The 24,482-nt window shown below is 44.9% G+C and overlaps 1 protein-coding gene across 1 annotated transcript in view; it reads left to right on the top strand.

Moving 5' to 3' along the window:
• ZFTRAF1 (zinc finger TRAF-type containing 1) overlaps positions 1-16,528 on the top strand; it is a 30,561-nt gene extending 14,033 nt beyond the window's left edge. Inside the window, exons 3-4 of the mRNA XM_063155601.1 lie at positions 3,593-3,804; positions 16,110-16,528. Coding sequence (XP_063011671.1) covers positions 3,593-3,804; positions 16,110-16,501 — 604 coding nt within the window. The 3' untranslated portion in view covers positions 16,502-16,528. The remainder of the gene's footprint in view (positions 1-3,592; positions 3,805-16,109) is intronic.
• Positions 16,529-24,482: the final 7,954 nt, after the last annotated feature.

Genomic DNA, 24,482 nt, shown 5'->3' with positions numbered 1-24,482 from the left:
GTGAAAGATCTTTTGGGACTTTTAAGCATTTTTGGTGGTTTTAGGGCAGTTTTTGGTGGGATTTGGGTGGTTTTTGGTGGTTTTGGGATGGTGGGACACCTCAAAGTTCTTGAGATCTTCTGTGGAGGACCATCAGAAGAGTGTCAGGGATTTTTTGAGATATTTTGGGGTCTCGGGGTGGTTTTTGGTGGATTCCAGGTGGTTTGGGGTGGTTTTGAGGTATTTTTGGTGGTTTCTGGATGGTGGGACACCTCAAAGTTCTTGAGATCTTTGAAGCGCCACCAGAAGAATGTGTGGGATTTTTTTGAGGTATTTTGGGGTCTTGAGGGGGTTTTTGGTGGATTCCTGGTGGTTTCGGATGGGTTTGAAGTGGTTTTAGGTGGTTTTGGCGTGGTGGGACACGTCAAAGTTCTTGAGATCTTTGTTGCAGCACTATCAGAAGAATGTCTGGGGTTTTTTGAGATATTTTGGGGTCTCGGGGTGGTTTTTGGTGGTTTCCAGGTGGTTTGGGGTGGTTTCGAGGTGTTTTTGGTGGTTTCTGGATGGTGGGACACCTCAAAGTTCTTGAGATCTTTGCAGCGCCACCAGAAGGAGGAGTGCCAGTACAGGTCAATTTTGGGGAATTGTTGGGATTTTTTGGGGAATCGTTGAGGTGTTTTGGGGTCTCCAGGTGGTTTTTGGTGGATCCGTGGTGGTTTCCGATGGTTTTGAGGTGGTTTTCGGTGGTTTTGGGGTGGTGGGACACCTCAAAGTTCTCGAGATCTTTTGAACACCACTAGCAGGTGGTGTGGCACGATAGAAAAAGGCTTTTTGGGGATTTGATGGGATTTTTTTGTGGTTCTGGGGTGGCTTTGGGTGGATTTGGGACGGTTTTTGGTAGTTTGGGGTGGTGGGACACCTCAAAGTTCTTGAGATCTTCGTTGGACCACTCTCAGAAGGAATGGCAGGACAGGTGACCGATGGATGAGGGATTTTGGGGAATTTTTGTGGATTTGGGGATTTTTTGAGGCGTTTTCGGGGTTTTCAGGTGGTTTTTTTGTGCTTTTGAGGTTGTGGGACACCTCGAAGTTCTCGAGACCTTCCTTGGGGCACCATCCCGAGGATGTCGGGAATTTTTTGGATTTTTTAGGGGTTATTTTGGGATTCTGGGGTGGGTTTTTGGTGGTTTTGGTGTGGTGGGACATCTCAAAGTTCTTGAGATCTTCCTTGAAGAACCATCTGAAGCATGTCGGGGATTTTTCGCGGTTTCGGGGTGGTTTGGGGTGGTTTTGGGTGGTTTTGGTCTGGTGGGACATCTCCAAGTTCTTGAGATCTTCCTTGAAGAACCATCTGAAGCATGTCGGGGATTTTTCGCGGTTTCGGGGTGGTTTGGGGTGGTTTTGGGTGGTTTTGGGTGGTTTTGGTCTGGTGGGACATCTCAAAGTTCTTGAGATCTTTGGAATGCCACCAGAAGGATGTGTGGCGTGATAGGACAAGGACTTTTTGGGACTCTTTTTGGATTTGGTGGAGACCTTTTTGGGTTTTGGGGCACTTTTTGGTCATCTCAGGATGGTGGGACGTCTCAAAGTTCTTGAGATCTTCCTTGGAGCACCATGAGGAGAATGTGGGGGATTTTTTTGAGGTATTTTGGGGTCTCGAGGAGGTTTTTGGTGGATTCCAATGATTTTGAGGTGGTTTTAGGTGGTTTCTGGGTGGTGGGACACCTCAAAGTTCTTGAGATCTTTGGAGCACCATCAAAAGGAGGCGTGTTAGGACAGACGAGGGATTTTTGAGGTATTTTGGGGTCTCGAGGTGGTTTAGGGTGGATTCATGGTATTTTGGGCTGGTTATGAGGTGGTTTTAGGTGGTTTCTGGATGGTGGGACACCTCAAAGTTCTTGAGATCTTTCTTGGAGCACCATCAGAGGAAGGTTTGGGATTTTTTGAGATATTTTGGGGTCTCCAGGTGGTTTTTGGTGGTTTCAGGTGGTTTTGAGGTGTTTTTTTGTGGTTTTGGGATGGTGGGACACCTCAAAGTTCTTGAGATCTTCCTTGCAGCACCATCAGAAGGATGTCTGGGATTTTTTGAGCTATTTTGGGGTCTCGGGGTGGTTTTTGGTGGATTTGTGGTGGTCTCGGGTGGTTTTGAGGTGGTTTTAGGTGGTTTCTGGATGGTGGGACACCTCAAAGTTCTTGAGATCTTCATTGGAGCACCATCAGAGGAAGGTCTGGGGGTTTTTTTGAGATATTTTGGGGTCTCGGGGTGGTTTTTGGTGGATTCCAGGTGGTTTGGGCTGGTTTATGTGGTGGTTTGGGATGGTTTTGGGATGGTGGGACACCTCAAAGTTCTTGAGATCTTCCTTGCAGCACCATCAGAAGGGTGTCGGGGATTTTTTGAGATATTTTGGGGTCTCAAGATGGTTTTTGGTGGACTCCAGGTGGTTTGGGGTGATTTTGTGGTGGTTTGGGATGGTTTTGGGATGGTGGGACACCTCAAAGTTCTTGAGATCTTTCTTGGAGCACCATCAGTAGAGTGGGATTTTTTTTGAAGTATTTTGGGGTCTCGGGGTGGTTTTTGGTGGATTCCAGGTGGTTTGGGCTGGTTTATGTGGTGGTTTGGGATGGTTTTGGGATGGTGGGACACCTCAAAGTTCTTAAGATCTTCCTTGGAGCACCATCAGAAGGATGTCTGGGATTTTTTGAGGCATTTTGGGGTCTCGAGGTGGTTTGGGATGGATTCCTGGTGGTTTGGGGTGGTTTTGAGGTGGTTTTAGGTGGTTTCTGGATGGTGGGACACCTCAAAGCTCTTGAGATCTTTCTTGGAGCACTGTCAGTAGTGGGATTTTTTTTGAGGTATTTTGGGGTCTCGAGGTGGTTGGGGATGGATTCCAGGTGGTTTCGGGTGGTTTTGAGGTGTTTTTAGATGGTTTGTGGATGGTGGGACACCTCAAACTTCTTGAGATCTTTCTTGGAGCACCATCAGTAGAGTGGGATTGTTTTTGAGATATTTTGGGGTCTCGGGGTGGTTTTTGGTGGATTCCAGGTGGTTTGGGCTGGTTTTGTGGTGGTTTGGGATGGTTTTGGGATGGTGGGACACCTCAAAGTTCTTAAGATCTTCCTTGGAGCACCATCAGAAGGATGTCTGGGATTTTTTGAGGCATTTTGGGGTCTTGAGGTGGTTTGGGATGGATTCCTGGTGGTTTGGGGTGGTTTTGAGGTGGTTTTAGGTGGTTTCTGGATGGTGGGACACCTCAAAGCTCTTGAGATCTTTCTTGGAGCACTGTCAGTAGTGGGATTTTTTTTGAGGTATTTTGGGGTCTCGAGGTGGTTTTTGGTGGATTCCTGGTGGTTTCGGGTGGTTTTGGGATGGTGGGACACCTCAAAGCTCTTGAGATCTTTCTTGCAGCCCCACCAGCAGCACTGTGAGGACCACCGAGGGCTGGGAATGGTCCTGACTGGATTTTTAGGAATTTATGGGGATTTTTTTGGGCTTTTGGACCATTTTAACCCCAAATGTCCCCAGAATCCCACCAGTTGTCCCCAGATGATGTCCCCAGATGATGTCCCCAGATGATGTCCCCAGGTGTCCCACGTTGTCCCCGTTGTCTCCGCAGGGTGACGCAGTGCAAGTACAAGCGCATCGGGTGTCCCTGGCAGGGCCCCTTCCACGAGCTGTCGGTGCACGAGGCCGAGTGCTCGCACCCCACCAAGACGGGCAACGAGCTCATGGACATCCTGGACGAGATGGACCAAACGCGCAAGAAGGAGATGCAGCTCTACAACAGCATCTTCAGCCTGCTCAGCTTCGAGAAGATCGGCTACACCGGTACGGGGCCACCGCGATTCCAGAAAATTCCGTGAAATTCCATGAAACTCCATGAAATTCCAGAGAATTCCCAAGATTTATGGGGTCTTCTGGAGGTTTTATGGGGTCTTCTGAAAGTTCTCCATGGATTTCAGGAGGTTTTATGGAGTATCCTGAAGGTTCTCCATGGTTTTGAGAAGGTTTTATGGGGTCTTCAAAAGGTTCTCCATGGTTTCCAGAAGGTTTTATGGGTTCTTCAGAAGGTTCCTTGAGGTTTTCAGAAGGTTTTATGGGGTCTTCTAAAGGTCCTCCATGGTTTCCAGAAGGTTTTATGGGGTTCTCCAAGGGTTCTCCATGGTTCTCAGAAGGTTTTATGGGGTTCTCCCAGGGTTTTCCATGGTTTTCAGGAGGGGTTTTCTGGGGTTTTCCAAAGCAGGAGATGCAGCTCTACAACAGCATCTTCAGCCTGCTCAGCTTCGAGAAGATCGGCTACACCGGTACGGGGCCACCGCAATTCCAGAAAATTCCATGAAATTCCAGAAAATTCCCCAAAGGTCCCAAAATTTATGGGGTCTTCTGGAGGTTTTATGGGGTCTTCTGAAAGTTCTCCATGGATTTCAGGAGGTTTTATGGAGTATCCTGAAGGTTCTCCATGGTTTTGAGAAGGTTTTATGGGGTCTTCTAAAGGTTCTCCATGGTTCCCAGAAGGTTTTATGGGGTCTTCCAAAGGTTCTCCATGGTTTCCAGAAGGTTTTATGGGGTCTTCAGAAGGTTCCTTGAGGTTCTGAGAAGGTTTTATGGAGTTTTCTGAAGGTTCTTTGAGGTTCTCAGAAGTTTTTGTGGAGTTTTCTGAAGGTTCTCCATGGATTTCAGGAGGTTTTATGGAGTATCCTGAAGGTTCTCCATGGTTTCCAGGAGGTTTTATGGGGTTCTCCAAGGGTTCTCCATGGTTTTGAGAAGGTTTCATGGGGTCTTCAGAAGGTTCCTTGAGGTTCTGAGAAGGTTTTCTGGGGTTTTCCAAAGCAGGAGATGCAGCTCTACAACAGCATCTTCAGCCTGCTCAGCTTCGAGAAGATCGGCTACACCGGTACGGGGCCACCGCGATTCCAGAAAATTCCATGAAATTCCAGAAAATTCCCCAAAGGTCCCAAAATTTATGGGGTCTTCTGGAGGTTTTATGGGGTCTTCTGAAGTTTCTCCATGGTTTCCAGAAGATTTTATGGGGTCTTCTGAAGGTTCTCCATGGCTTTGAGAAGGTTTTATGGAGTTTTCTCAAGGTTCTCCATGGTTTTGAGAAGGTTTTATGGGGTCTTCAGAAGGTTTTATGGGGTCTTCAGAAGGTTCCTTGAGGTTTTCAGAAGGTTTTATGGGGTCTTCTAAAGGTTCTCCATGGTGTCCAGAAGGTTTTATGGGGTTCTCCAAGGGTTCTTTATGGTTTCCAGAAGGTTTTATGGAGTCTTCAGAAGGTTCCTTGATGTTCTCAAGAGGTTTTATGGAGTTTTCTAAAGGTTCTCCATGGATTTGAGAAGGTTTTATGGGTTCTTCAGAAGGTTTTATGGGGTCTTATGAAGGTTTCAAATGGTTTCCAGAAGGTTTTATGGGGTCTTCCGAAAGTTCTCCAGGGATTTCAGGAGGTTTTATGGAGTTTTCCCAAGGTTCTCCATGGTTTTGAGAAGGTTTTATGTGGTCTTCTAAAGGTTGTCCATGGTTTCCAGAAGGTTTTATGGGGTCTTCAGAAAGCTCTCCATGGATTTCAGGAGGTTTTATGGAGTTTTCTGGAGGTTCTCCATGGTTTCCAGAAGGTTTTATGGGGTTCTCCAAGGGTTCTCCATGGTTTTGAGAAGGTTTCATGGGGTCTTCAGAAGGTTCCTTGAGGTTCTGAGAAGGTTTTCTGGGGTTTTCCAAAGCAGGAGATGCAGCTCTACAACAGCATCTTCAGCCTGCTCAGCTTCGAGAAGATCGGCTACACCGGTACGGGGCCACCGCAATTCCAGAAAATTCCGTGAAATTCCAGAGAATTCCCAAGATTTATGGGGTCTTCTGGAGGTTTTATGGGGTCTTCTGAAGGCCCTTTATGGTTTCCAGAAGGTTTTATGAGGTCTTCTAGAAGTTCTCCATGGATTTCAGGAGGTTTTATGGAGTTTTCTCAAGGTTGTCCATGGTTTTGAGAAGGTTTTATGGGTTCTTCTGAAGGTTTTATGGGGTCTTCTGAAGGTTCTCCATGGTTTCCAGAAGGTTTTATAGAGTTTTCTTAAGGTTCTCCATGGTTTTGAGAAGGTTTTATGGGGTCTTCTAAAGGTTCTCCATGTTTTCCAGAAGGTTTTATGGGGTCTTCAGAAGGTTCCTTGAGGTTCTGAGAAGGTTTTATGGAGTTTTCTGAAGGTTCCTTGAGGTTTTGAGAAGGTTTTATGGAGTCTTCTGAAGGTTCTCTATGGATTTCAGAAGGTTTTATGGGGTTCTCCAAGGGTTTCATGGCGTTTCCAGAAGGTTTTATGGGTTTCTCCAAAGGTTCTCCATGGTTCTCAGAAGGTTTTTTGGGGTTCTCCAAAGGTTTTATGGAGTCTTCTGAAAGTTCTCCATGGATTTCAGGAGGTTTTATGGAGTTTGCTGAAGGTTCTTTGATGTTCTCAGAAGGTTTTGTGGAGTTTTCTGAGGGTTCTCCATGGTTTTGAGAAGGTTTTATGGGGTCTTCTAAAGGTTCTCCCTGGATTTCAGAAGGTTTTATGGAGGTTTCAGGTTTCTTGAGGTTCTCAGAAGGTTTTATGGGGTCTCCAAAGGTTGTCCATGGTTTCCAGAAGGTTTTATGGGTTCTTCTGAAGGTCTCATGAGGTTCTCAGAAGGTTTTATGGAGTTCTCCAAGGGTTGTCCATGGTTTCCAGAAGGTTTTTTGGGTTCTCCAAGAGTTTTCCATGGTTTTTTAGAAGGTTGCTTTGGGTTCTTCAAGAGTTGTCCACGGTTTTCTGGAGGTTTTATGGGGTCTTCTAAAGGTTGTCCATGGTTTCCAGAAGGTTTTATGAGGTTTTCTGAAGGTTCCTTGAAGTTCTCAGAAGGTTTTATGGAGGTCTGCAAAGGTTCTCCATGGTTTGCAGAAGGTTTTTTTGGGTTCTCCAAGAGCTGTCAATGGTTTCCAGAAGGTTTTTTGGAGTTCTCCAAGAGTTTTCCATGATTTCTAGAAGGTTTTATGGGTTCTTATGAAGGTCTCTTGAGGTTCTCAGAAGGTTTTATGGAGTTCTCCAAAGGTTCTCCATGGTTTGCAGAAGGTTTTTTGGGGTTGTCCAAGAGTTTTCTGTAGTTTTCAGAAGGTTTTATGGGGTCTTCTAAAGGTTCTTCATGGTTTTCAGAAGGTTTTATGGAGTTCTCCTGGGGTTGTCCATGGTTTCCAGAAGGTTTTATGGGGTCTTCAGGAGGTTTTATGGGGTCCTCCAAAAGTTATCCGTGGTTTCAAGAAGGTTTTATGGAGTTTTCCAAAGGTCCCTTGAGGTCCTCAGAAGGTTTTATGGGATTCTTCAAGGGTTTTCCATGGATTCCAGAAAGTGTTTTGGGGGTTTTCAGAAGGTTTCTTGAAGTTCTCAGAAGGTTTTATGGGGTCTCCAAAGGTTGTCCATGGTTTCCAGAAGGTTTTATGGGTTCTTCTGAAGGTCTCATGAGGTTCTCAGAAGGTTTTATGGAGTTCTCCAAGGGTTGTCCATGGTTTCCAGAAGGTTTTTTGGGGTTCTCCAAGGGTTTCCCATGGTTTTTTAGAAGGTTGTTTTGGGTTCTGCAAGAGTTGTCCATGGTTTCCTGGAGGTTTCATGGGGTCTTCTGAAAGTTCTCCATGGATTTCAGGAGGTTTTATGGAGTTTTCTGAAGGTTGTCCGTGGTTTTGAGAAGGTTTTATGGGGTCTCCTAAAGGTTCTTTATGGTTTCCAGAAGGTTCTATGGATTCTGCAGAAGGTTTTATGGGGCCTTCTAAAGGTTCTCCATGGTTCTAAGAAGGTTTTATGGGGTTCTCCAAAGGTTCCCCATGGTTTCCAGAAGGTTTTATGGAGTCTTCTGGAGGTGTCGTGAAGTTCTCAGCAGGTTTTATGGAGTTCTTTAAAGGTTGTCTATGGCTTCAGAAGGTTTTATGGGGTCATCTGAAGGTCTCTTGAGGTTCTCAGAAGGTTTTATGGGGTTCTCCTGGGGTTGCAAATGGTTTCCAGAAGGTTTTTTGAGGTTCTCCAAAGGTTCTCCATGGTTTCCAGAAGGTTTTATGGGGTCTTCCAAAGGCTCTCCATGGTTCTCAGAAGGTTCTATGGGGTTCTGCTGGGGTTGTCCATGGTTTTCAGAAGGTCTTATGGGGTTCTCCAAAGGTTCTCCATGGTTCTCAGAAGGTTTTATGGAGTTTTCCTGGGGTTGTCCATGGTTTCCAGAAGGTTTTATGGAGTCGTCTGAAGGTCTCTTCAAGTTCTCAGAAGGTTTTATGTCGTTCTCCAAAGGTTGTCCATGGATTCCAGAAGGTTTTATGGAGTCTTCTGAAGGCCTCTTGAGGTTCTCAGAATGTTTTATGGGGTTGTCCATGGTTTCCAGAAGGTTTGATGGGGTTCTCCAAGGGTTCTCCATGGTTCTCAGAAGGTTTTTTGAGGTTCTCCAAAGGTTGTCCATGGTTTCCAGAAGGTTTTATGGAGTCATCTGAAGGTCTCTTGAGGTTCTCAGAAGGTTTTGTGGGGTTCTCCTGGGGTTGTCCATAGTTTCCAGAAGGTTTTTTGGGTTCTCCAAAGGTTCTCCATGGTTTTTTTGGAAGGTGGTTTTGGGTTCTGCAAGAGTTGTCCATGGTTTCCTGGAGGTTTCATGGGGTCTTCAGAAAGTTCTCCATGGATTTCAGGAGGTTTTATGGAGTTTGCTGAAGGTTGTCCGTGGTTTTGAGAAGGTTTTATGGGGTCTCCTAAAGGTTGTCTATGTAGGATCCACTGAGAATTCCAGGAATTCTGTAGGGTGCTGTTGGATCCGCTTTGGGATCCGGTGAAAATTTTGGGAATTTTGTAGGATAAAGGTGGAATTTATTTAGGGTCTGAGGATAATTCTGGGAATTTTGTGGGATCCTGGTGAATCCAGTTTGGGATCCGGTGAAAATTCTGGGAATTTTGTGGGATAAAGTTGAAATTTTTTAGGATCCATTGATAATTTTGGGGAATTTTGGTGGATCCTGGTGAATCCTTGTGGGATCCATTGATAATTCTGGGAATTCTGTAGGGTAACGGTGGATCCAGTTTGGGATCCGGTGAAAATTCCAGGAATTTTGTGGGATAAAGTTGAATTTCATTTAGGATCCACTGATGATTCCAGGAATTCTGTAGGATAACGGTGAATTCAGTTTGGGATCCGGAGAAAATTCCGGGAATTTTGTGGGATAAAGGTGGAATTTATTTAGGATCCATTGATAACCCTGGGAATTTTGTGGGATCCTGATGAATTTTTTTGGGATCTGGTGAAAATTCCAGGAATTTTGTGGGATCCAGGTGGATCCAGTTTGGGATCCGGTGAAAATTTTGGGAATTTTCTGGGATAAAGTTGAATTTATTTTAGGATCCATTGATAATTCCAGGAATTCTGTAGGATAACGGTGGATCCAGTTTGGGATCTGGTGAAAAATTCCGGGAATTTTGTGGGATAAAGTTGAATTTCATTTAGGATATGATGATAATTCCGGGAATTCTGTAGGGTGCTGTTGGATCCGGTTTGGGATCCGGTGAAAATTTTGGGAATTTTGTAGGATAAAGGTGGGATTTATTTAGGCTCCAATGGAGCCCAATTCCCAATTCTGGGAATTTTGTGGGATCCTGGTGAATTCAGTTTGGGATCTGGTGAAAATTTTGGGAATTTTGTAGGATAAAGTTGAATTTAATTTAGGATCCATTGATAATTTTGGGGAATTTTGCAGGATCTTGGTGAATCCTTGTGGGATCCATTGATAATTCTGGGAATTCTGTAGGATTATGGTGGATCCAGTTTGGGATCTGGTGAAAATTCTGGGAATTTTGTGGGATAAAGTTGAATTTTATTTAGGATCTGATTATAATTCCGGGAATTTTGTGGGATCCTGGTGAATCCAGTTTGGGATCTGGTGAAAAATTCCAGGAATTTTGTAGGATGAAGTTAAATTTTATTTAGGATCCACTGAGAATTCCAGGAATTCTGTAGGGTGCTGTTGGATCCGGTTTGGGATCTGGTGAAAATTTTGGGAATTTTGTAGGATAAAGGTGGGATTTATTTAGGCTCCAATGGAGCCCAATTCCCAATTCTGGGAATTTTGTGGGATCCTGGTGAATCCAGTTTGGGATCTGGTGAAAATTCTGGGAATTTTGTAGGATAATGATGAATCCTTTTGGGACCTGTTGATAACTTTGGGAGTTTTGTAGGATCCTGGTGAATCCTTTTGGGATCCGGTGACAACGCCAGGAATTCTGTAGGATATTGGTGAACCCTCTTAGAATCCATCGATAATTTGGGGAATTTTGTGGGATGCTGGTGAATCCTCATAGGATCTGGTGACAATGTTGGGAATTTTGCAGGATCCTGATGGTACCCACCGATATTTTTGGGAACTTTGTAGGACAACGGTGACTCTTGTTGGGATCCAGTGATAATTCTGGGGGTTTTGTAGGATAACGGTGAATCCTTTTGGGACCTGATGAGAATTTCGGGAATTTTGTAGGATAAGGATGAATCCTTGTAAGATCCAATGACAATTCTGGGGATTTTGTAGGATAACGGTGAATCCTTTTGGGATCTGATGAGAATTTTGGGAATTTTGTAGGATAAGGATGAATCCTTGTAGGATCTGTTTATAATTCTGGGGGTTTTGTAGCATCCTGGTGAATCCTTTTGGGACCTGATGAGAATTTTGGGAATTTTGTAGGATAACGATGAATCCTTGTAGGATCCAATGTTAATTCTGGTGATTTTGTAGGATCCTGGTGGCTCCTGAGGGGGTGCAGGGATAATTTTGGGAATTTTGTGGGGTAGCGGTGAATCCTGTTTGGGATCTGGTGAGAATTCTGGGATTTCTTTCGGGTCACGGTGAATCCTTGCAGGATCTGTTGACGATTCCAGGAATTTTGTGGGATTCTGATGAATCCCTTTGGGGTCTGGTGACAATCCTGGGGATTCTGTGGGATCCTGGTGAATCCCTTTGGGATCCAGGTAAAGGGATGGGAATCCTGCGGGATAACGATGAGTCCTTGTGGGATCCCTTGGAAACTTGGGGAATTCTGTGGGATCCTCGTGAATCCTTGTAGGGCCTGAGGGTGATTCCAGGAATTCTGTGGGATAACGGTGAATCCTTTTGGGGCCTGATGAGAATTTTGGGAATTTTGTAGGATAAGGATGAATCCTTGTAGGATCCAATGATAATCCTGGTGATTTTGTAGCATCCTGGTGGCTCCTGAGGGGGTGCAGGGATAATTTTGGAATTTTGCCGGGTAGCGGTGAATCCTGTTTGGGATCTGGTGACAATTCTGGGACTCTCGTAGGATCACGATGAATCCCATTCGGGTCCAGCGATGGTTTTGGGAATTTTGTGGGATAACGATGAATCCTCTTAGGATCTGTTGACAATTGGGGGAATTTTGTGGGATAACAATGAATCCTCTCAGGATCTGTTGGCAATTTGGGGAATTTTGTGGGATAACAATGAATCCTGTTAGGATCTGTTGGCAATTTGGGGAATTTTGTGGGATAACGATGAATCCCTTTCGGATCCATTGACAGTTCCGGGGATTTTGCAGGATCCTGATGAAGCCTCTTGGAAACTTGTGAGAATTTTGGGGGTTTTGTAGGATCCTGGTGTATCCTTGTAGGATGCAGTGACCATTTCTGGGGTTTTGGAGGATCCTGGTGAATCCTTTTGGGATCTGATGAGAATTTTGGGAATTTTGTAGGATAAGGATGAATCCTTGTAGGATCCAATGTTAATTCTGGGGATTTTGTAGCATCCTGGTCACTCTCGAGGGGGTGCAGGGATAATTTTGGGAATTTTGTAGGATAAGGATGAATCCTTGTAGGATCCAATGTTAATTCTGGGGATTTTGTAGGATCCTGGTAACTCCTGCGGGGGTGCAGGGATAATTTTGGGAATTTTGCCGGGTAGCGGTGAATCCTTTTGGGACCTGATGAGAATTCTGGGATTTCTTTTGGGTCACGGTGAATCCTTGCAGGATCTGTTGACGATTCCGGGAATTTTGTGGGATTCTGATGAATCCCTTTGGGGTCTGGTGACAATCCTGGGGATTCTGTGGGATCCTGGTGAATCCCTTTGGGATCCAGGTAAAGGGATGGGAATCCTGCGGGATAACGATGAGTCCTTGTGGGATCCATTGGAAACTTGGGGAATTCTGTGGGATCCTCGTGAATCCTTGTAGGGCCTGAGGGTGATTCCAGGAATTCTGTGGGATAACGGTGAATCCTTTTGGGACCTGATGAGAATTTCGGGAGTTTTGTAGGATAAGGATGAATCCTTGTAGGATCTGTTCATAATTCTGGGGATTTTGTAGGATAACGGTGAATCCTTTTGGGATCTGATGAGAATTTTGGGAATTTTGTAGGATAAGGATGAATCCTTGTAATATCTGTTTATAATTCTGGGGATTCTGTAGGATAAGGGTGAATCCTTTTGGGATCTGATGAGAATTTTGGGAATTCTGTAGGATAACGATGAATCCTTGTAGGACCCAATGTTAATTCTGGGGATTTTGTAGGATAACGGTGAATCCTTGTGGGATCTGATGAGAATTTTGGGAATTTTGTAGGATAAGGATGAATCCTTGTAGGATCCAATGACAATTCTGGTGATTTTGTAGCATCCTGGTGACTCTCGAGGGGGTGCAGGGATAATTTTGGGAATTTTGTGGGGTAGCGGTGAATCCTTTTGGGATCTGGTGACAATTCTGGGACTCTCGTAGGATCACGATGAATCCCATTCGGGTCCAGCGATGGTTTTGGGAATTTTGTGGGATAACGATGAATCCTCTTAGGATCTGTTGGCAATTTGGGGAATTTTGTGGGATAACGATGAATCCTGTTAGGATCTGTTGGCAATTTGGGGAATTTTGTGGGATAACGGTGAATCCTCTTAGGATCTGTTGGCAATTTGGGGAGTTTTGTGGGATAACGATGAATCCCTTTAGGATCCATTGACAGTTCCGGGGATTTTGTAGGATCCTGATGAAGCCTCTTGGAAACTTGTGAGAATTTTGGGGATTTTGTAGGATCCTGGTGTATCCTTGTAGGATGCAGTGACCATTTCTGGGGTTTTGGAGGATCCTGGTGAATCCTTTTGGGATCTGATGAGAATTTTGGGAATTTTGTAGGATAAGGATGAATCCTTGTAGGATCCAATGTTAATTCTGGGGATTTTGTAGCATCCTGGTCACTCTCGAGGGGGTGCAGGGATAATTTTGGGAATTTTGTAGGATAAGGATGAATCCTTGTAGGATCCAATGTTAATTCTGGGGATTTTGTAGGATCCTGGTAACTCCTGCGGGGGTGCAGGGATAATTTTGGGAATTTTGCCGGGTAGCGGTGAATCCTTTTGGGACCTGATGAGAATTCTGGGATTTCTTTCGGGTCACGGTGAATCCTTGCAGGATCTGTTGACGATTCCGGGAATTTTGTGGGATTCTGATGAATCCCTTTGGGGTCTGGTGACAATCCTGGGGATTCTGTGGGATCCTGGTGAATCCCTTTGGGATCCAGGTAAAGGGATGGGAATCCTGCGGGATAACGATGAGTCCTTGTGGGATCCATTGGAAACTTGGGGAATTTTGTGGGATCCTCGTGAATCCTTGTAGGGCCTGAGGGTGATTCCAGGAATTCTGTGGGATAACGGTGAATCCTTTTGGGACCTGATGAGAATTTTGGGAATTTTGCAGGATAACGATGAATCCTTGTAGGATCCAATGTTAATTCTGGTGATTTTGTAGGATCCTGGTGACTCCTGGGGGGGTGCAGGGATAATTTTGGGAATTTTGTGGGGTAGCGGTGAATCCTTTTGGGATCTGGTGACAATTCTGGGACTCTCGTAGGATCACGATGAATCCCATTCGGGTCCAGCGATGGTTTTGGGAATTTTGTGGGATAACGATGAATCCTGTTAGGATCTGTTGGCAATTTGGGGAATTTTGTGGGATAACGATGAATCCTCTTAGGATCTGTTGGCAATTTGGGGAATTTTGTGGGATATCGGTGAATCCCTTTAGGATCCATTGACAGTTCCGGGGATTTTGCAGGATCCTGATGAAGCCTCTTGGAAACTTGTGAGAATTTTGGGGGTTTTGCAGGATCCAGGTGAATCCTTGTAGGATGCAGTGCCCATTTCTGGGATTTTGGAGGATCCCGGTGAATCTTTCCAGAATCTGATCAGAATTCCGGGGATTTTGTAGGGTCCTGGTGAATCCGTTTGGGGTCCAGTTACAGATGTGGACATTTTGTAGGATAACGATGAGTCCTTGTGGGATCCATTGGAAACTTGGGGAATTTTGTGGGATCCTCGTGGATTGTTGTAGGATCCGATGATAATTCCAGGAATTCTGTAGGATAATGGTGAATCATATTAGGATTCTGGTGATGATTTTTTGGGATTTTGTTGGGCCCTGGTGAATCCTGATGGGATCCATGGTGAATCCTATTTAGGACCTGATGACAATGCCAGGAATTCTGTAGGATCCTGGTGAACGCTGTGAGAATCCATTGATAATTTTGGGAAATCTGTAGGATCCTGGTGAATGCTGTGAGAATCCATTGATAATTTGGGGAATTCTGTAGGATCCTGGTGAACGCTGTGAGAACCCATTGATAATTTGGGGAATTCTGTAGGATCCTGGTGAACGCTGTGAGAATCCATTGATAATTTGGGGAATTCTGTAGGATCCTGGTGAACGCTGTGAGAACCCATTGATAATTTGGGAAATCTGTAGGATCCTGGTGAATGCTGTGAGAATCCATTGATAATTTGGGGAATTCTGTAGGATCCTGGTGAACGCTGTGAGAACCCATTGATAATTTTGGGAATTCTGTAGGACCCTCGTGAATGCTGTGAGAATCCATTGATAATTTGGGGAATTCTGTAGGATCCTGGTGAATCCAGTTAAGACCCGTTGACAATTTCAGGGATTTTGGAGGGTGTTGGTGAATCCTTGTAGGATCTGGTGATGATTCCAGGGAACTTTGCAGGATCCTGGTGAAACCTCTCGGGATCTTGTGAGGGTCGCAGGAATTTTGTACAATGACGATGAATCCTATTGAGGTCCTTTGATAATTTCTGGGGTTTTGTAGGATCCTGGTGAATCCTTTTGGGATCTGAGGAGAATTTTGGAAATTCTGTAGGATCCTGCTGAATCCTTTTGGGATCTGATGAGAATTCTGAGAATTTTGTAGGATTCCGGCGAATCCTTGTAGGATGTGATGGTGGCTCCTGGAACCTTCCATGACCCCGATGAATCCGTAGGAATCCAGCGACAATTCCTGCCCTGTCCCGACCCTTTTCCCACTTCATCCCAACCCTTTCCCCATCGCATCCCAATTTTTTTCCACCTTTCCCCCCATTCCCAGAGGTGCAGTTCCACCCGGATGGACTGGGATGGACTGGGATGGACTGGGATGGACTGGGATGGACTGGGATGGGCTGGGATGGACTGGGAGGGACTGGGAGCGACTGGGATGGACTGGGATGGGACTGGGATGGACTGGGATGGACTGGGATGGACTGGGATGGACTGGGAGGGACTGGGATGGACTGGGATGGGCTGGGATGGACTGGGATGGGCTGGGATGGACTGGGATGAGCTGGGATGGACTGGGATGGACTGGGATGGACTGGGAGGGACTGGGATGGGCTGGGATGGACTGGGATGGACTGGGATGGACTGGGAGGGACTGGGATGGGACTGGGATGGGCTGGGGGATGGGCTGGGATGGACTGGGATGGGACTGGGATGGACTGGGATGGGCTGGGATGGGACTGGGATAGACTGGGAGGGACTGGGATACACTGGGATGGACTGGGAGGGACTGGGATGGGCTGGGATGGACTGGGAGTTCTTTAGGAAAATGGTGAACCCTGTTAGGATCTGATGATGATTCCAGGGATTTTGTAGGATCCTGGTGAATCCAGTTGGGATCTGGTGATGATTTGTGGGATTCTGTAGGATCCTGGTGAGTCCTTGCAGGATCTGGTGGTGGCTCCTGGAACCTTCCAAGACCCCGATGAATCCGATAAAATTCAGCGACAGCTCCTGCCCTATCCCAACGTTATTCCCAACCCTTTTCCCATCCAATCCCATTTCTTTTGACTTTTTTTTTCCATTTCCCAGAGGTTCAGTTCCGCCCGTACCGCACGGACGACTTCATCACGCGCCTGTACTACGAGACGCCGCGCCTGACGGTGCTCAACCAGACGTGGGTGCTGAAGGCGCGCGTCAACGACTCGGAGCGCAACCCCAACCTGTCGTGCAAGCGCACGCTGAGCTTCCAGCTGATCCTCAAGAGCAAGGTCAACTCGCCCATGGAGTGCTCCTTCCTGCTCCTCGAGGGGCCCTACGACGACGTCAAGATCAACCCGGTCATCTACCACTTCGTCTTCAGCAACGAGAGCAACGAGACCGACTACATGGCGCTGCCCATCGTCGACTCGGTGGAGTGCAACAAACTGCTGGCGGCCAAGAACATCAACCTGCGCCTTTTTATATTCCAGATCCAAAAATAAAACCTGACTTTTTTTTTTCCCCGGGGAGGGGGGGTGGGGTTTTTGTTTGTGGGGAGGGCGGGCAGGGAGGGAAGGGAGGAGGAGGAGGAGGAGGAGTTTTAGCGACGGCGGCGTCGGCGGCGTTGTTGGACGCGGTGGGAGGTGGCGGAAGCATTAAAGAACGGAGTTGAAGTGGTTGAGAATGGGTTGGAAGAACGAAAAAAAGCGGTGGGGGAAGCGGCGAAAAATGGGTTGGAGGCAACGAAAGTTGGTGGGGAGCGAATGGGATTCACTTGGAACCGTCAAAAATGGGTTGGGAGAGAGAAAATTGGTGGGAAGGCGACAAAAAGGTGGAGGCGAGCGAATGGAGTTGCCTTGGAACCATCAGAAACGGGTTGGAAGGGACAAAATGGGTTAAAAGGGAGAAAAATGGGTTGGAGGACACAAAAAGTGGGTTGGAAAAACCAAAAGTTGGTAGTGAGCGAATGGAGTTGGCTTGGAACCATCAAAAATGGGCTGAGAGTGACAAAAATGGGTTGGAAGAGAGAAAAGTTGGTGGGAAAGTGACTAAAGTTGGTGGTGAGTGAATGGAGTTGGCTTGGAACCGTCAAAAATGGGTTGGAACCATCAAAAATTGGTCGGAAGAGACAAAAGTTGGTGTTGAGCCAATGGAATTGCCTTGGAACCATCAAAAACCAGGTTGGAAGTGGCAAAAATGGGTTGGAATTGGTGAAAATGGGTTGGAAGGGACAAAAATGCGTCGGAAGAGAGAAAAATTGGTGGGAAAGCGACAGAAGTTGAAGGAGAGGGAATGGCATCGGATTGGAACCGACAAAAATGGTTTGAGAGTGACAAAAACGGGTTGGGAGTGACAAAAATGGGTTGGAAGGGACAAGAACGGGTTGGGAGTGACAAAAACAGGTTGGAAGGGACAAAAATGGGTGGGAAAGGCACAAAAATTGGTGTTGAACCAATGGAATTGCCTTGGAACCATCAAAAATGGGCTGGAATTGGTGAAAATGGGTTGAAAAAGACAAAAGTTGGTGGTGAGCGAATGGAATCGCATTGAAGCCATCAAAGATGGGTTGGAAGAGACGAAAGTTGGTGGTGAGCGGATGGAATTCACTTGGAACCATCAAAAATGGGTTGGAAGTGACGAAAATGGGTTGGAAAAGACAAAAGTTGGTGGGAAAGTGACAAAAGTTGGTGGTGAGTGAATGGAGTTGGCTTGGAACCATCAAAAATGGGTTGGAACCATCAAAGATGGGTTGGAACCGTCAAAAATTGGTCGGAAGAGGCGAAAGTTGGTGTTGAGCCAATGGAATTGCCTTGGAACCATCAAAAACCAGGTTGGAAGTGGCAAAAATGGGTTGGAATTGGTGAAAATGGGTTGGAAGAGACAAAATGCGTCGGAAGAGAGAAAAATTGGTGGGAAAGCGAGAGAAGTTGAAGGAGAGGGAATGGCATTGGATTGGAACCGACAAAAATGGTTTGAGAGTGACAAAAACGGGTTGAGAGTGACAAAAAGGGGTTGGAAGGGACAAAAATCGGTGGGAAAGGCGCAAAAAATTGGTGTTGAACCAATGGATTTGGCTTGGAACCATCAAAAATGGGCTGGAATTGGTGAAAATGGGTTGAAGGAGACAAAAGTTGGTGGTGAGCGAATGGAATCGCGTTGAAGCCATCAAAAATGGGTTGGAAGAGACAAAAGTTGGTGAGAAAACGACAAAAGTTGGTGGTGAGCGGATGGAATTCACTTGGAACCATCAAAAATGGGTTGGAAGTGACGAAAATGGGTTGGAAAAGACAAAAGTTGGTGGGAAAGTGACAAAAGTTGGTGGTGAGTGAATGGAGTTGGCTTGGAACCATCAAAAATGGGTTGGAACCATCAAAAATGGGTTGGAACTGTCAAAAATGGGTCAGAAGTGGCGAAAGTTGGTGTTGAGCCAATGGAATTGCCTTGGAACCATCAAAAATGGGTTGGAAATGGCAAAAATGGGTTGGAATTGGTGAAAATGGGTTGGAAATGACAAAAAATGCGTCGGAAGAGAGAAAATTGGTGGGAAAGTGACAGAAGTTGAGGAGAGTGAATGGCATTGGATTGGAACCGACAAAAATGGGTTGAGAGTGACAAAAACGGGTTGGGAGTGACAAAAATGGGTTGGAAGGGACAAGAACGGGTTGGGAGTGACAAAAACAGGTTGGAAGGGACAAAAATGGGTGGGAAAGGCACAAAAATTGGTGTTGAACCAATGGATTTGGCTTGGAACCATCAAAAATGGCTGGAATTGGTGAAAATGGGTTGAAAAAGACAAAAGTTGGTGGTGAGCAAATGGAATCGCGTTGAAGCCATCAAAGATGGGTTGGAAGAGACGAAAGTTGGTGGTGAGCGGATGAATTCACTTGGAACCATCAAAAATGGGTTGGAACCATCAAAAAAGGGAGGGAACCATCAAAAATGGTTGGAAAAGACAAAAGTTGGCGTTGAGCCAATGGAATTGCCTTGGAACCATCAAAAACCAGGTTGGAAATGGTGAAAACGGGTTGGAATTGGTGAAAATGGGTTGGAAGGGACAAAAATGCGTCGGAAGAGAGAAAAATTGGTGGGAAAGCGACAGAAGTTGAAGGAGAGGAATGGCATTGGATTGGAACCGACAAAAATGGTTTGAGAGTGACAAAAACGGGTTGGGAGTGACAAAAATGGGTTGGAAGGGACAAAAATGGGTGGGAAAGGCACAAAAAATTGGTGTTGAACCAATGGAATTGGCTTGGAACCATCAAAAATGGCTGGAATTGGTGAAAATGGGTTGAAGGAGACAAAAGTTGGTGGTGAGCGAATGGAGTTGGCTTGGAACCATCAAAAATGGGTTGGAAGAGACAAAAATGGGTTGGAAAAGACAAAAGTTGGTGGGAGAGCGACAAGAGTTGGTGGTGAGTGAATGGAGTTGGCTTGGAACCGTCAAAAATGGGAGGGAACCATTATAAATGGGTTGGAACCATCAAAAATGGGTTGGAAAAGACAAAAGTTGGTGTTGAGCCAATGGAATTGCCTTGGAACCATCAAAAACCAGGTTGGAAGTGGCAAAAAGGGGTTGGAATTGGTGAAAATGGGTTGGAAGGGGACAAAAATGCATCGGAAGAGAGAAAAATTGGTGGGAAAGCGACAGAAGTTGAAGGAGAGGAATGGCATCGGATTGGAACCGACAAAAATGGTTTGAGAGTGACAAAAACGGGTTGGGAGTGACAAAAATGGGTTGGAAGGGACAAAAATGGGTGGGAAAGGCACAAAAAATTGGTGTTGAACCAATGGAATTGGCTTGGAACCATCAAAAATGGGCTGGAATTGGTGAAAATGGGTTGAAAAAGACAAAAGTTGGTGGTGAGCGAATGGAATCGCGTTGAAGCCATCAAAAATGGGTTGGAAGAGACGAAAGTTGGTGGTGAGCGGATGGAATTCACTTGGAACCATCAAAAATGGGTTGGAACCATCAAAAAAGGGAGGAACCGTCAAAAATGGGTTGGAAAAGACAAAAGTTGGCGTTGAGCCAATGGAATTGCCTTGGAACCATCAAAAACCAGGTTGGAAATGGTGAAAACGGGTTGGAATTGGGAAAAATGGGTTGGAAGGGACAAAAATGCGTCGGAAGAGAGAAAAATTGGTGGGAAAGCGACAGAAGTTGAAGGAGAGTGAATGGCATCGGATTGGAACCAACAAAAATGGGTTGGAAGTGGCAAGAACGGGTTGGAAGACACAAAGAATGGGTTGGAAAAAACAAAAGTTGGTTGCGAGCGGAATGAATTCACTTGGAACCATCAAAAATGGGTTGGAAGTGACGAAAATGGGTTGGAAAAGACAAAATTTGGTGGGAAAGCAACAAAAGTTGGTGGTGAGGGAATGGGATTGGCTTGGAACCATCAAAAATGGGTTGGAACCATCAAAGATGGGTTGGAACCATCAAGAATGGGTTGGAACCATCAAAAATGGGTTGGAACCGTCAAAAATGGGTCAGAAGTGGCGAAAGTTGGTGTTGAGCCAATGGAATTGCCTTGTAACCATCAAAAACCAGGTTGGAAGTGGCAAAAATGGGTTGGAATTGGTGAAAATGGGTTGGAAGGGGACAAAAATGCGTCAGAAGAGAGAAAAATTGGTGGGAAAGTGACAGAAGTTGAAGGAGAGTGAATGGCATCGGATTGGAACCAACAAAAATGGGTTGGAAAGGACAAGAACGGGTTGGGAGTGACAAAAATGGGTTGGAAGGGACAAAAATGGGTGGGGAAAGGCACAAAAAATTGGTGTTGAACCAATGGATTTGGCTTGGAACCATCAAAAATGGGCTGGAATTGGTGAAAATGGGTTGAAGAAGACAAAAGTTGGTGGTGAGCAAATGAAATTGCGTTGAAGCCATCAAAGATGGGTTGGAAGAGACGAAAGTTGGTGGTGAGCGGATGGAATTCACTTGGAACCATCAAAAATGGGTTGGAACCATCAAAGATGGGAGGGAACCATCAAAAATGGGTTGGAAAAGACAAAAGTTGGCGTTGAGCCAATGGAATTGCCTTGGAACCATCAAAAACCAGGTTGGAAATGGTGAAAACTTGAAAACGGGTTGGAATTGGTGAAAATGGCTTGGAAGGGACAAAATGCTTTGGAAGAGAGAAAAATTGGTGGGAAAGCGACAGAAGTTGAAGGAGAGGGAATGGCATTGGATTGGAACCGACAAAAATGGGTTGGAAGGGACAAGAATGGGTTGGGAGTGACAAAAATGGGTTGGAAGGGACAAGAATGGGTTGGAAGACACAAAGAATGGGTTGGACAAAACAAAAGTTGGTTGCGAGCGGAATGAATTCACTTGGAACCATCAAAAATGGGTTGGAAGTGACGAAACATGGGTTGGAAAAGACAAAATTTGGTGGAAAGCAACAAAAGTTGGTGGTGAGGGAATGGGATTGGCTTGGAACCATCAAAAATGGGTTGGAACCATCAAAGATGGGTTGGAACCGTCAAAAATGGGTCAGAAGTGGCGAAAGTTGGTGTTGAGCCAATGGAATTGCCTTGGAACCATCAAAAACCGGGTTGGAAGTGGCAAAAATGGGTTGGAATTGGGAAAAATGCTTGGAAGGGACAAAAATGCGTCGGAAGAGAGAAAAATTGGTGGGAAAGCGACAGAAGTTGAAGGAGAGGAATGGCATCGGATTGGAACCGACAAAATGGGTTGGAAGGGACAAAAATGGGTGGGAAAGGCGCAAAAAATTGGTGTTGAACAATGGATTTGGCTTGGAACCATCAAAATGGGCTGGAATTGGTGAAAATGGATTGAAGGAGACAAAAGTTGGTGGTGAGCGAATGGAATCGCGTTGAAGCCATCAAAAATGGGTTGGAAGAGACGAAAGTTGGTGGTGAGCGGATGGAATTCACTTGGAACCATCAAAAATGGGTTGGAAGTGACGAAAATGGGTTGAAAAAGACAAAAGTTGGTGGGAAAGTGACAAAACTTGGTGGTGAGTGAATGGAGTTGGCTTGGAACCATCAAAAATGGGTTGGAACCATCAAAAATGGGTTGGAACCATCAAAATGGGTTGGAACCATCAAAAATGGGTCAGAAGTGGCGAAAGTGGTGTTGAGCCAATGGAATTGCCTTGGAACCATCAAAAACCAGGTTGGAAGTGGCAAAAAGGGTTGGAATTGGTGAAAATGGCTTGGAAGGGACAAAAATGCGTCGGAAGAGAGAAAAATTGGTGGGAAAGTGACAGAAGTTGGTGGTGAGCGAGTGGAGTTGGCTTGGAACCATCAGAAACGGGTTGGAAGGGACAAAAATGGGTTAAAAGGGAGAAAAATGGGTTGGAGGATACAAAGAATGGGTTGGAAAAAACAAAAGTTGGTGGCGAGCGAATGGAATTCACTTGGAACCATCAAAAATGGGTTGGAATTGGTAAAAATGGGTAGGAAAAGCCAAAAAATGGGTTAAAGGAGAAAAAATGGGTCGGAAGAGATGAAAGTCGGTGGTGAGCCAATGGAAATGCCTTGGATCCATCAGAAATGGGTTGGAAGTGACGAAAATGGCTTGGAAAAGACAAAAGTTGGCGAGAAAGTGACAAAAGTTGGTGGTGAGTGAATGGGATTGGCTTGGAACCGTCAAAAAATGAGTGAAACCGTCAAAAATGGGTCAAAACACTACAGAAAGGTCTTGAAACCACCAAAAATTGATGTAAATTGAACAGAAAGGTCCTGAAACATCAAAAATTGGTTGAGACCACCAAAAATTGTTTGAAACCATCAAGAAATGGTGAAAACTCAACAGAGAGGTCTTGAAACCATCAAAAGTTGACTTAAACCGACCAAAAATGGCTTGAAATGCCAAAAATTGGTATGAATCCAACAGAAAAGTCTTGAAACCACCAAAAATGGTTTAAAACCATCAAAAATTGGTCGAAACTCAATGGAAGGGTCTTGAAACCATCGAACATTGATTGAAACCACCAAAAATGGTTTGAAATCATTCAAAATGGTCAAAACTCAACGGAATGGTCTTGAAACCATCAAAAAATGATTTAAACCGTCAAGAAATGGTAAAAACTCAACAGAAAGGTCTTGAAACCTTCAAAAATTGGTTTGAAATCACCAAAACTGGCCTAAACCCACCAAAAATGGCTGGGAAATTCCCAAAATTGGTGGAAAACCACCAGAAAGGTCTTGAAACCACCAGAATTTGGTCCAAACCCAATATAAAAGCCTTGAAACCACCAAAAATTGGTTTGAAACCACCAAAATTTGGTCTGGACCCAACAGAAAACTCTTGAAACATCCAAAATTGACCCAAACCCACCAAAGACAGTTTGAAACCACCAAAATTTGGTCCTAAACCAACAGAGAGGTCTTAAAACCACCAAAATTGGCTTGAAACCACCAAAAATTGGTGTAAACCCAACCACAAGGTCTTGAAACCATCAAAAATTGGCCTAAAACCGCAAAAATTGTGCAAAATCCCCAAATTTCTTCTAAACCCAATGGCCAGGTCTTATATCCCTCAAAAATTGTGTTTAGAAATGACCAAACATTGGTTAAAAGCCAACAGAAGGGTCTTGAAACCATCAAAATTGGTCCAAACCCGCCAAAATTGGTTGAAACCTTCAAAATTTGGTCAAAACTCAATGGGAGGGTCTTGAAACCATCAAAAATTGGTTTGAAAGCACCAAAATTTCTTCCCAACCCAACAGAAAGGTCTTGAAACCATCAGGAATTTAACTGAACCCGCCAAAAATGGTTTGAAATCGTTAAAAATGGTCAAAACTCAACGGAAAGGTCTTGAAAGCACCAGAATTTTGTCTAAACTCCCCAGGAAAGTCTTGAAACATCAAAAATTGACCTGAACCCACCCAAACTGGCTTGAAAATGTCCAAAATTGGTGTGAACCCAATGGAAAGGTCTTGAAACGTCAAAAATCATCCTAAAATCATGAAAATTGGCTTGAAACCATCAAAAGTTCTTCCACACCAAATGGACGGGTCTGAAAACCGCTGAAAGCTGGTTTGAAACCGTTCAAAATTGGTCAAAACCCGACAGAAAGGTCTTGAAACATCCAAAATTGTCCTAAACTCAACGGAATTTGCTTGAAACCACCAAAAGTGGCTTTAAAATGCCAATAATTGGTGTAAACTCCACAGAGAGGTCTTGAGGTCATCAAGAATTGGTTGGAACCCACCAAAATTTGGTCCAAATACAACAGAAAGGTCTGGAAACCACCAAAAATTGGTTTGACACCACCAAAATTTGGTCAAAACTCGATGGAATCGTCTTGAAAGCATCAAACATTGGTCATAACCACCAAAAATGGTTTGAAAGCACCAAAAAACGGTCAAAACCAAGAGATCAGTCTTGAAACCACCAAAAATTGACCTAAACCCACCAAAAATGGTTTTAAACCATCAAAAGATGTCAAAACTCAACGGAGAGATCTTGAGAGCATCAAAAATTGTTTGAAACCAACAAGAAATGGTGAAAATT

This window comes from Melospiza melodia, chromosome 1 (genome assembly GCF_035770615.1).
Source record: "Melospiza melodia melodia isolate bMelMel2 chromosome 1, bMelMel2.pri, whole genome shotgun sequence".
NCBI classification, from domain to species: domain Eukaryota; kingdom Metazoa; phylum Chordata; class Aves; order Passeriformes; family Passerellidae; genus Melospiza; species Melospiza melodia.
This window is presented reverse-complemented; position numbering and strand designations above follow the sequence as displayed.